Genomic DNA, 11,512 nt, shown 5'->3' with positions numbered 1-11,512 from the left:
GAGCAACAACAACTCGAACAACAACAACAACCACAACAAATACGAATTACTTAATAAAATTAACAAGAAATCAGCTGCTGCTATTTGTAGCGTGTTTCGCCGCCGGCATAAAACACAACAACACACGTGCTCCACATCTCTCTCTCTCTCTCTCTCTCTCTCTCTCTGTCTATCTCACTCTATCTCTCTCTCTCTCTCACTCTCTCACACACTCTCAATCTCGTTCTCTCTCTCTCTCTCTCGCTCTCGCTCTCACTCATTTACTCAGTCACTCGCTCTCGTTCTAATTGAGTAGGTGGGCGCGCGTGTGTGTGTGTGTGTGTGTGTGTGTGCGTGCGTGTGTGCGTGTGTGCGTGCGTGCGTGTTTGCGCCTTCGTCGCGCTTGTGCGTGTGTGTCATTATCAGCGTGACCATTATCATCTCGCCCCCCATCTTCGATAAATTCGATAACAAAATTCTCACCGAGGCATCCAAAGCGCCCCTCAGGGCTGTCGCGCTGGCGTCATTTCTGGGCGACGGTTTTGCCGCCCTCGGTAGCCGAGCACCACCCGTCAAGGATCTAATGGCATTCGGCGCGGTCCTGCACACAAATCAGCACAATATCGGTGAGTCTTAACCACTTCCAACGACGACGACATTCAAAAGATTGTCTCAATTCATCGCTGCCCGAGGCAGGTTCAATTCTTCTGTTCAGCGGCTATTGATTTATGGGACGAAGATCCGACGGCTTTTGGACTTGTTAGTGTCCAACTGTTTGGCGGATACACAATCTCAACTAGACTAGAAATGTTTTTGAAGTATGTTGTTCAGATGGATCAACTACCATTTAGATAGAAATATATACATTTTGAATACATTTGAAGAGTTTCCGCTTCGTTCGCAATATTTTTGATCGATCCATCGACGCAATTTTTAGTTTCCCTACTGCGCCAAATATGTGAAAGTTTAGGTATTCTTTGAATCGAAAACTTCCATGCTGAACACATTCATGAAAATGTGAAACATAAACATAAACAGAATATGGATATTACCCGTAATGTATATAATAATTGGATGTTACAGGGTAAGTCTTACAGATCCTTACGAAAAGGAAGATCGCACTTGATTGAATTGCAAAATGTGGATAATGCAACTGACAATTCGAAAAGGGTTATGGAAAATAATTAATTACAATTGAAATTTTGTTGAAAATATTCATTTACTGAAAATCTGAAATATTTTCATTGATTTTTGAAATTGTTGCTTCTCAAGCAATTCTCATTAAGGAGGCTACGCAAATAAATAGCGAGCCGCACAAGGGTTAAGTGAAAAGCCCAAAAATTGTGAATTGGCCGGACAGGAAAGTTAGCCTCGTCAATTTTGGCGCACTGCTTTGGGTTAAGCATGAAGCAAAGTTTTGCACTTTTGAACTTGCTGCAGGGTCGTATCACACTCCGCAAATCAACCCCAGACCCAACCCCAACCCCAATCCACAAACCAACCCCCCCACCCCACCCCGATGGTAGGTGGGACTCTTTGCTCTGCTGTTTCTCACTGTTGCCTTCTTTTTCTTTAGCGCCCATTTTGTGCGCTTTGCAAGTTTTTGTGTTCGCCGGGGCAAAAAGTTTGCATCGACTTGTCAAAAGTTTTCTTGTTGCTGCAAAAGTTGTTGCTGTTCTTGTTGTTGTTGTTTGTTGTTGTTGTTGTTTGTTGGCTGTTGGTTGTAGTTTGCTTTTCCGTTTTCCTATTGTTTTATTTCATTTGCTGCCATGTCAAATTTTCACTTTTGCTGACTTTTTAAGTCAGCCAAAAACTTTTGATTTTGTTGCCCAGTTGACGGCATTTGCTGCGTCTGTTGCTCCTGCTGCTGCTGCTGCTGCTTCCACTGCCTCTGCTGCTTCTGTTTCTGTTTATGTGTCTGTTTCTAGTGCTCCTGTTTCTGTTTCGGGTTTTGCTTTTGGCTTTGCTTTCGCTCAAATGGCCAACAAATTGCGTCAACAAATTTGTACGCCTGCTGATTTGTGCATGCACTTCGCCAAATGGACTCCAAGCGGCCCATAAAACTGCCGACTTGCAGTATACAGCATACAGCATGCAGCATGCAGCATGTTGCAAGTTAAATGCATGCAGCTTACAGCTTGCAACTTGCCAACCTGGCAATCGCCAACTCATGACAACTCATAAATTGTGGCCCCGCTCGGGCAGGCGTTGCAAGCAGGTAGAGGGGCGTGCCTCCAAAGGGGTAGCGCAAGTCAAAAGTCAAAGCTGTCAACGGGGCACAAGCGGGCCACAGCCAAGCAGCAGCAATAGCAGCACACATAGAATAAAGCGCAGCCAAAAGTCATAAAACATTTGAAGCCTTTTTTTTTTGTAAATATTTTTTTTCTCCTTTTTCTGTTGTATCTTCGGTTGCATCTTTTCAATTTTGTTGTTGCCGTTGCACAGCAGCAGCAGCAACAAAAGCGCAGCAACGCCTTTAACAAAGTTCGCCTGCTGTTCATCAACATTTATGACTGTCCTGAGTTGCAACCGATGGTGATGATGATGTGGATGATGATGTGGATGATGATGATGACGATGATCAACATCATGATGAGTAGAGTAGCAGAAGAATGGTGGAGCTAGCTGCTGGCTGCTGGCTGCTGGCTGCTGTCTGCTGTCTGCTGGCTAACTAACTGCCTGGAAGCTTCAAGATGCCAAATGCCAGGCAACAATATTTGCGGCAGCAATTGCTGCTGCTGTTGTTACTGCCGCTGCTGCCGTTGCTGTGGCTGTTGCTGTTGCTGCTGCCGCCTTCGCCCGATCTTCTGGTCAAAGTCAGCCTCAATGCGGTTCCAAGTACATCAACATTTTTATGCGCCATTTTCTTCATCATTTTTACGGTCAACAGTTGCTCAAGTCACTTTACGAGCCAAAAACATCCAACTATAGTCAGCACAGAGAATAGACAACCCAAAAGTTGGCAGTCAAAAGTTGAGTTCTTTGGCTTTTTTGTCCAGATGCTTTGATTTATTGTGCAAAAAGCGTAGCCGGCAGCAGCTGCCGCGTTTAGCCTGAAGAATTACACATTTCGCTTCAGCATGTGTGTGTGTGTGTGTGTGTGTGGGGGGGGGGCGCAGTGGCTGTTAGATAACCAAATGGGCGTGGCTCCAACCATAAATTAGACAGCATAATGAGCCGTTGAGATGCAAAAAAAAAAAAGAAGGAAAAGGGAAGAAAAGCATCTGCCTCACATACAGCTCTGGGTGGGTGGCCAAAATTTAGCTGTTGGCAGTAAGTTGAAAAAATATAAAAATTACATTTGTAATTGACGGTCCTTTGCCACAATCTCTGTGGCTGTGCTATTCACGACAAAAATCTATCACTGAGCTCGCTGGGAATGCACAAAGCTTGTTGAAATTATCTTTTGAATTCGATAACCAACGAAATTCATTAAATTTTGGGTTGGGTGAGAGAACTACATTCTTAAGAACTATTAGATGGCATGTCTTAGTCTAATACCTAATAGCAACTTGGATCTATATTTTGAAATTTGTAAAATTTAATTGATGAATCCAGTCATGATGCATAATGCATCTTACAGTGATAATATATATCATATTTGTATTGGACATGGATTGAGCCATTTATTAAATAGTGCGGCGAAGTTTATTATTATTATTATTGTTATTGTTATTATTATTACTATTATTATTATTATTGTTGTGCTGTGACCTTCCATTAACCATAATTTCTGCACGATTCTTTATCTGGTTGAGAGTTTCTATGTACTCCGAGCTTAAAATATGTTTCTCTCGAGTACAACATCCTCTCCTGGCTAAGGCGACACAATCTGCTATGAAGTGCTTTGAGAATGACTATACCTAGTTTGGTTTGACGATTTCCTAGTCTATGTCCTATTGAGCGACCGGTATTCTGATCCTCCCATGATTAAATCGTTTTTGATTATAGCCACCGACCAGGCATTTGGCTTGCCTGAGACCTGGTGCCTCTGCCCACCTCGTTCTTCGTTCTTCGTTCCCCAGTTGCTGCCACAAAACCGTTCTGGTAGTGTTAGGAGGCTTTCTGCAGAGGCATAGTTTCCTTAATTATTCCAATAGTATTCATTTGTAAGCCGAATTGTCATTAGTGTACTCCCACTTATGTGCAAAGATATCTTTGCAATTATTTATTTGATTTTCAATTGCCAATGTCTTAATATAGTGCGAAATGATTTTTGTTTTCTTGTTTGTATTCTTTTGCTTGGATGGATGATAAAACTAGTTTGCTGAACGGGAAGTGATCAGCGCTGGCACTTTAAATCATTGCAGCTGAACAGGGTTGCTGGCTCATCGGCTGTTATAAGTTAGCTAATGGCTACCGATCTCTTTCATATTAATAGAGAATCAAAATCAAACGTTGCCCGAAATGTGGCAGGCCTGAAGCCTTGCCAAAAATTATTTGACGGCTGTCAGGAATTGAATACTTATCTCTCCGCCCGCTGTCCCTGGCAAAAGTCAGTCTCCCTCTATCCCGATATGCAAGTTATGGGCCCCCAACTGTTGGGAACTTTTCCATTTTGCAAGCGGCTGCATCGCTATTGCCAAAGGGGAGGGGAGGGTTCGGCTACGGAGGCTGGCCTATGCCACGACATGGCCACATGGGACGATGCTTTGAGGCCAACGTCGTCGCCTGTCTGACAGAATTTTATTTTTTTTATTTTTATTTTTCTTCTTTTTTTTTTTTTTTGCAGTTTAGCTTAAAGCTGAAATAGTAATTCACATTGAATGGCTTCGGTGCTGCTGCTGCTGCTGCGACTGCGACTGTGGCTGTTCTGGTTTCAGTGGAGGCTCTGTGGCTCTTTTATGATTTCGCCGTTTTTACGATTATTTTAAAGCTGTCAATAGTCAACGTGTGAGATAATTTATATGCCATAAATTTTAGTGCAAGCACAACTCGAGCTCCAAGCTAGACCTCAGCTTCGAGTTTAACCAAACTACAAATACAAAAAAAAAAAACAACAACAAAAAAAAAACAAAAAAAGAACAAAGCCAAGACCAAGGAAAAAAACAATAACAAAAAGCGCAGACAGTTTTAAGCGGAAAGTCCACGAATGAATACACTAGCCAACGGTGGATGCGGGGTGCGGGTGCGCCGGAGGCTGCCAACATCATCAACAGGTTCTATTGCGCTTTTTTTGAGTTATTGTTGTTGTCTGTGACCATTTCGGTTGGCCGACAATTCATTTGTGTAGCTTATCGCCTTTTTGGCTTGATTTACTGCCCCGGCAATAACAACATCAACAACAAAAACAACATTAAATGCACTCAACAGGTTGTTTTACACTTGACACGGGGCATTTGAGACCCATAAACTGAACAACCTTAATGAAAGCCCACAAGACACATACAAAATTGAAAATACAAATAAGAAAAAATATAATTGAAAAATACAAAAATCGCGAGTGTTATTGGAAAACCAGAATTTAATTTACAGCTGGAAAATGTTTTCTTTTTTAACAAATTGCTTTTTAAGTAAAAAAAATAATATTATATATATACATATATATATATATCTATATATATACATATTTTTTTTGATTTATTGAAACTTTGTTCTTGATTGTTTTACGCAACTCATTTGCTTTGTCAGCTGAGGCTGAAGCTGAAGCTGAAGTTGTAGCTGTAGCTGTAGCTGAAACGGTAGCTAAAGCCTCAGAAATTGATTTATAACCAAAAGATTGGCCAAAGCAGAGAGACAGAAAACAACAGCAACAACAAAAGCCCATAAACAATATAAACAACCAATAAAAACGAGCAACAATTTGTAGCCAGTTTCCAATTGAGTCACTTGACGCGCTCTCACGCAGCCTCAGCCTCAGCCTCTGCCTCAGCGTCAGCGTCAGCCGTTGCCTCAGCCGCAGCCCCAGTCACAGCCCCAGTCGCCGCTTCACGGGGGGAGTGGTAATGACCTTTAACCCAAGCGTCGCAAGTCCACCTCGGGACAGGGTCTTGATCCCCGTCCCCGTCTCCGTCTCCCGTCCCCGTCTCAATCGCCGTCTTCGTCTGCGTCTCCTTCTCAAAAGTTGTCTTCGACTGTTGTTCGCACTGCCCGTTCGGCTGGAACCAACGCGCCCAAGAAAAACGATCGCGCCGTAGATGACCGCAGCTAAATGCGATTAGTTCCGAGTGCTCTGACAGCAGCCGCAGCCGCAGCCACAGCCACAGCCGCAGCAGCAATAACAGTATCGGCAGCAGCAGCAACAACAGAAACATCAGCAACATCAGCAGCCACCCGACAAACAGGTCGCTGGCTGTTAGAGAAACTGTGACTGCAACTGCGACTGCGACTGCGACTGCAACTGCGACTGCGACTGCGATAACCTTACCCACAAAACCTATTATGAACTATTTTCATTTAATTTGAATGATGCCAATCAAAAAGGATTAGTCTGAAATGAAACTAGGTGGTTTGCCTTCTTGATTCTCAAGCAACTACGATACTTAATCAAATTTCTATTTATATCAGCTACATTTACAGAAAAATGTGCATTTTATGTGCAAATTACATTGAATTGTATTTCAAATCTGATAAGCCGAATCGAAATTTGTCTGATTTGCTATTTGAGAAGCACTCTTAACATTTTGTATGCGAAACATTGCCAGAACATAGGATATACTCGATACTGATACTGATACTCGTGATATTCTCGTAGCTAAACTGTTTTATTCTAGTTTTGATAGATTTTCCGTATTAGTCTGACTGTCTGCTGTTGTGTGTATTTATGATATATAGACCCGATTAGGCTGAGTGAAAGCCAGTTGTAACTTTTACGGTTATCGTTTATTCTCTTAGTTGAATTGTGTTATTATTTGGTTGTTTTCATTTTTGTCGGGTGCACTTTGTTCAGTCTGTTTGCTGTTGTATTTTTGTGTGTATTTCTCTTTCTCTTTCCTTGTGGCAAGTGAAACGTTGAGGACGGTGCGGGCGTCCCTGCGAACCGGGCCCATATCATCAATAACCGAAAAACGCTCAACATAATGATGCGTGTAATGTTGCTGCTGTCGCTGCTTGCTGGTTGCCGATCTCAACAGCAACAGCAACAACAATAAAAACAACAACAGCAACAGCAACAACGGCAACTGCAACACCTTCTCCCAGCGCTGTGTGTCTCCATCTTCCTTTGCTCTTCTCCCTCTCTCTCTCTCTCTCTCTCTGTCTGTCTCTGCTGGCACTCGATTTGGAGTAAAAAGATCTCTCAGCGATCACCGCTCGACGCCTTTTGTCCGCCGCTTCGATCTCAATGAGCGGCAATTTGTTATGCGTTTTTATTGTGCATCTATTAATTTGATTATGGCTGCATTATAAACTCGCAGCAAATGGTATTTATAGGCATTGCTGCCTGCCGGCCTGCCTGCCTGCCTGCCTGCCTGCCTGCCCGACCCGACAACATGTTGCCCGTTGTTGACACGCAGGCAACATGTTGCAGGCGCCTTACTATCAGCAGCACCAGCAGCAGCAGCAGCAGTTGCAACAACAGCAACAACAACAACTAAAAATGACTTAAGACACGTTTTCTTCTTTTAAATGCTCATATGCAAATTAATTAATCAAAATCTCGCGCATACACGTGTCGCGGTTGTTGTTGTTGCTTTTGTTGGCCAAACCATTTGCGGCAAAACTTCAAAACGCAGCGCGAACAACACACAAAAAATAAATGTTATAATGTGTGTGTGTGTGTGTGTGTGGATGCGTGTATGTGTATATAAAGAAGAAGCTGCGGGCGGCAACGCTGTCGCTGTCGCTGTCGTTGTTACCTAAGAGGAGTGTAAATGTGAAATTTGTTTGGCAACGAACCGCAGCGAATTCCACCGCAGCGAATGGCCTTAGAACCGAACTAAAGCGATTCAAACCGAACCGATCCAAACTGAACTGAACCGCAACACTACACCGAACCACGTTCCGAACCATTTTGCTGCTACATAGATATATGTCTGTCTTTATACACACATTAATATCTCTCACACATAAAAATTATTTTCATTTTACTACACTCTTAATATAGAAATGGTTCAGTTATTGAAAAGTCTTAACATGTTCCTTGTTTCAGTACTTATGTGGAACTTATTCATAATATGCGTTCTATAAGTGAAATACATACATATATTACAGCGAAAATCTCACACATAAAAAATCTCTCACCATAAAAACTCGGATATTATTTCGGAAACCATTTATAAATATATAATACATAAATATATAATTTATATAAATCTTTCACATATGAAATGTTAAATGTTAAGATCCCTAAAATATCGTTTAATTCAGTACTTATATGGAACGTATAATAATACAACATAATTTATGTAAACTAATCCCGTTCTAAATAATTAATCGCAAATATTATGAAAGAATCGCAATGAACTCTGATGGCAGGTTTACAGAAATGTACAAGCTGAATAATGGTTTTTATTTATAAATTGTTTATCTCTACAGTCATAGAGCAGCGAATTCAGAAACTTGTCGCATGCCACATGACCAGTTAACTGGTGCTGCACATTTGGCGGCTTTATCGCCGGCAGAAGGAGATTTACAGGCTGCTCCTGTGCATGCTCTTGCTCCTGCTCCTGATGCTGGTGGCGATAAGTAACGTTTGCCGTTGACTTTGCCACCCCAAAACAGGGAAAGCGTCCCCCCAACCCGCACCGGCCTGGCCGGGGGATGTTTAGAGTACGTGCAGTCGCATTCAAGGTTAATGCTTTTGTCACAAAAATCGCTCGACTGAACTCGAGATTTGCCGATAAGCAGTTTCAGTATTTTCTGAGTAATTTCCTATTTTCCTATTTTCGTATTTTCCCTTTCTTTTTTTTTAATGGTTGACTTTGGGCGAAAGTCAACAAAGCAAATTCCAAAATCGGAGCTGAGCATAAATTGCGCTTATCGCTGACTATGCGGCAGCTTATGAAGCTAATGGCAAATGCGGTTGCAAGTCGAAGAAGCCGCACTGAAACGAGGGTAGGTGGGGGATGGGGATGGGGATGGGGATGGGGGGAGGGGGGAAGTTTGGCCAAATTATTGCGGTCAGCTGCAACTGAACGATTTGTGAGTTGATTTCAAATAACATTCGGCTGTCAAAATCTCACAACAAAGTTTCCCATGTGGTTTATTATTAATTGCATTCCAAAAGGGAGGGGAGCGGAGGGGCGAAAGTGCGGGTGAAAACACAGCTGAAAGCCATCAATTTGCAAAATTAATGTGAAAACCAATTAAAAGACATTTGATAGGCAAATCATAAAACACAGAGAAACAGAGACAGGTTCATAATTAGAATATACATAATATTTGTTGTTGTTGTTGTTGTTGTTGTTGTTAGCCCAGTTGGAAATTTAAAGCGTTTTGCAATCGAATCTGGCAATGTGGCAAAGTGCTTTGAGTTCTTCATGGCCATTGTCAAAATGCAAAATGCAATTGCAAATTGCAAATTTACCAAATTTACCAAATTTACCAAATTTCTCTGTTGCACAGTTTTGAGGGGGCTGCACAAGCTATTTGGCTGAGAGTTTGGGCCAAACGCTTTATTGGGCGCAAAACTTTAAACCTTTAATCGCATTAAACGCTGCCAAAGTCAGTCAGCTAAACGAGGAGCGCGCAAAGGCATTGAAAGGGGAAGTGTAAGGGGATCCAAGCCGAAGCTTGAGTGTCTGTGTGTTGTGTGTGTGTGTGTGTGTGTATTTGTGTGTGTGCAGTGCAGTGCCTGCCACATTAAATATTGAAAAATGCAAATTTACAAATACATAAATTTTAAATGAATCGCCAACACCAAAAGCATTTAAAATCAATCAGTGTGGCTGCTGCAAGCTACTGCCACAACAACAATAGCTGCAACAACATAATACATAACCCAGCCAGAGCCATACTCATATATCGTATATATATATATATATATATATATATATATATATATATATATATATATATATATATATATATATATACATATGTACAAATGCATGCATTGAGGCGATAGGCAATGCCAAACTGACTACATAAAATGCTGTGTGTGCTCGCGTGTGTGTGTGTGTGTGTGTGTATGTGGGTGTAAGTTGTAAAGGTGTGTAAAGGGTATTGGCTGCGTTGTCACAACCCCATTGATATTAACAAAATAAACAAGTAATGTCAGCGACATCTGGGAAGGGAGGGGCAGGTCTGCTCTGCTCTGCTAACCGACGCTGTTGGCGGCTGTGGCTTATTGTTGAGCTTATTCACATTTTTGGCAACAGACATTGCACAAATAATTCAATTGTTCGTTCGAACGATGGCTGCATTTTCGCTTTATACCAGAAATGTTGGCAAAAACTGTATCATTAAGTTGTGCAAATGAATGCAACTGGACGATAAAAGCATCTCTGACAGCATTAGACAAACATTTCTTTTCGATTTATTTTGATTGCAATCAATAAAATGTGATCAAAAATGATGTTGGCTCTCTCTCTGCAAATCAGATTTAAATCTTTTCTTGTATTTTCATATATTATACATGCTATGAAGCAGTTTAGTGCTGGAAAATTTTGAACATTTCTAAAACATGTTTTGTTATAATGCACATATATATTCAAGTGGTATCTCACACAATTGAACTGTAAGAATATCATGTAAATAAGCTTTTTATACTCGTACAAGCTGATACACAATTGATTTTGATTATCAGCTATATTTTGACGATTGTACAATTGTTGTCAGATTCTCATCCAAACTTTAAGTTTCAATAGAAATACGTTTAGTCAACTATTTGCTCAGCTAAATATGACAATTTCCAAAGATCACTGCTATCATAATACGAAGTCAATGTTGACAACATGTTTGGGAAACATTTTTTGATTGTTAGGTTGGGCGTTTCAAAGAAGGGAAAAATTCGAAAATACAAAAATATAAAAATTTGCTTGGGGGTGGCATACAAATACAACAGGGTGGGTGGCATAGGACAGGACAGGACAGGACAGAATAAGGTTGAATTGGGTGGGGTTGGGGTTGGGGGTGGGGGTGGTGGTACATCACTCATACGCTAAGGCTTATCATTGGCTATCTGTCTGCTGACAAACGCAAACAGCAACAACAGCTGAACGTTGACGAGGAATGCGAAACGAGCTCAGGCGAACCACATTGGGGCGAGGCGAGGCAAGGCGACTCGAGTCGCGTCGAGTCGAGACAACGAGAAGAGAAGAGAAGAGAAGAGCAGAGAAGCGAAGCGAAGAGCAGAGAGAGAGCGAGAATCGTGAAACGAGTGGGCGCAACGAACAAAACCACCCAAAAGCGAATTGGAGGTCGGACTCTCGCAGTCTCTCACACACCCATGCATGCATACAGAGAGTGCTTTGCCGTTGATATGGAGCAGAATCTCCAGCCTATAAAAATCTGTGAGTCCTGACGACAATGTTGATGGCGATGGCGCTGGCGCTGGCGATGGCGATGGCGATGGCGATGGCAGCCAGACTGATAGCTATGAAGATGAGAACGAGCCCAAAGCGAGGCAAAGCGGCCAAAATAAAAATGAAAT

General features: G+C 41.9%; 1 protein-coding gene across 2 annotated transcripts in view; it reads left to right on the top strand.

The window, feature by feature from the left end:
* Positions 1 to 348: 348 nt before the first annotated feature.
* The window catches only part of LOC6566235 (LIM/homeobox protein Lhx5), a 61,180-nt gene continuing 50,016 nt past the window's right edge, over positions 349 to 11,512 (top strand). For both annotated transcript variants that reach the window (XM_001992637.2, XM_032738992.1), the window contains exon 1: positions 349 to 605. In XM_001992637.2, the coding sequence (XP_001992673.1) occupies positions 563 to 605 (43 nt within the window). In that variant the 5' untranslated portion in view covers positions 349 to 562. The remainder of the gene's footprint in view (positions 606 to 11,512) is intronic.

Source organism: Drosophila grimshawi, unplaced genomic scaffold (assembly GCF_018153295.1).
Source record: "Drosophila grimshawi isolate 15287-2541.00 unplaced genomic scaffold, ASM1815329v1 contig_848, whole genome shotgun sequence".
Taxonomy (NCBI): Eukaryota; Metazoa; Arthropoda; class Insecta; order Diptera; family Drosophilidae; genus Drosophila; species Drosophila grimshawi.
The sequence above is the reverse complement of the archived record's forward strand: the minus strand, read 5'-3'. Positions and strand labels throughout refer to the sequence as shown.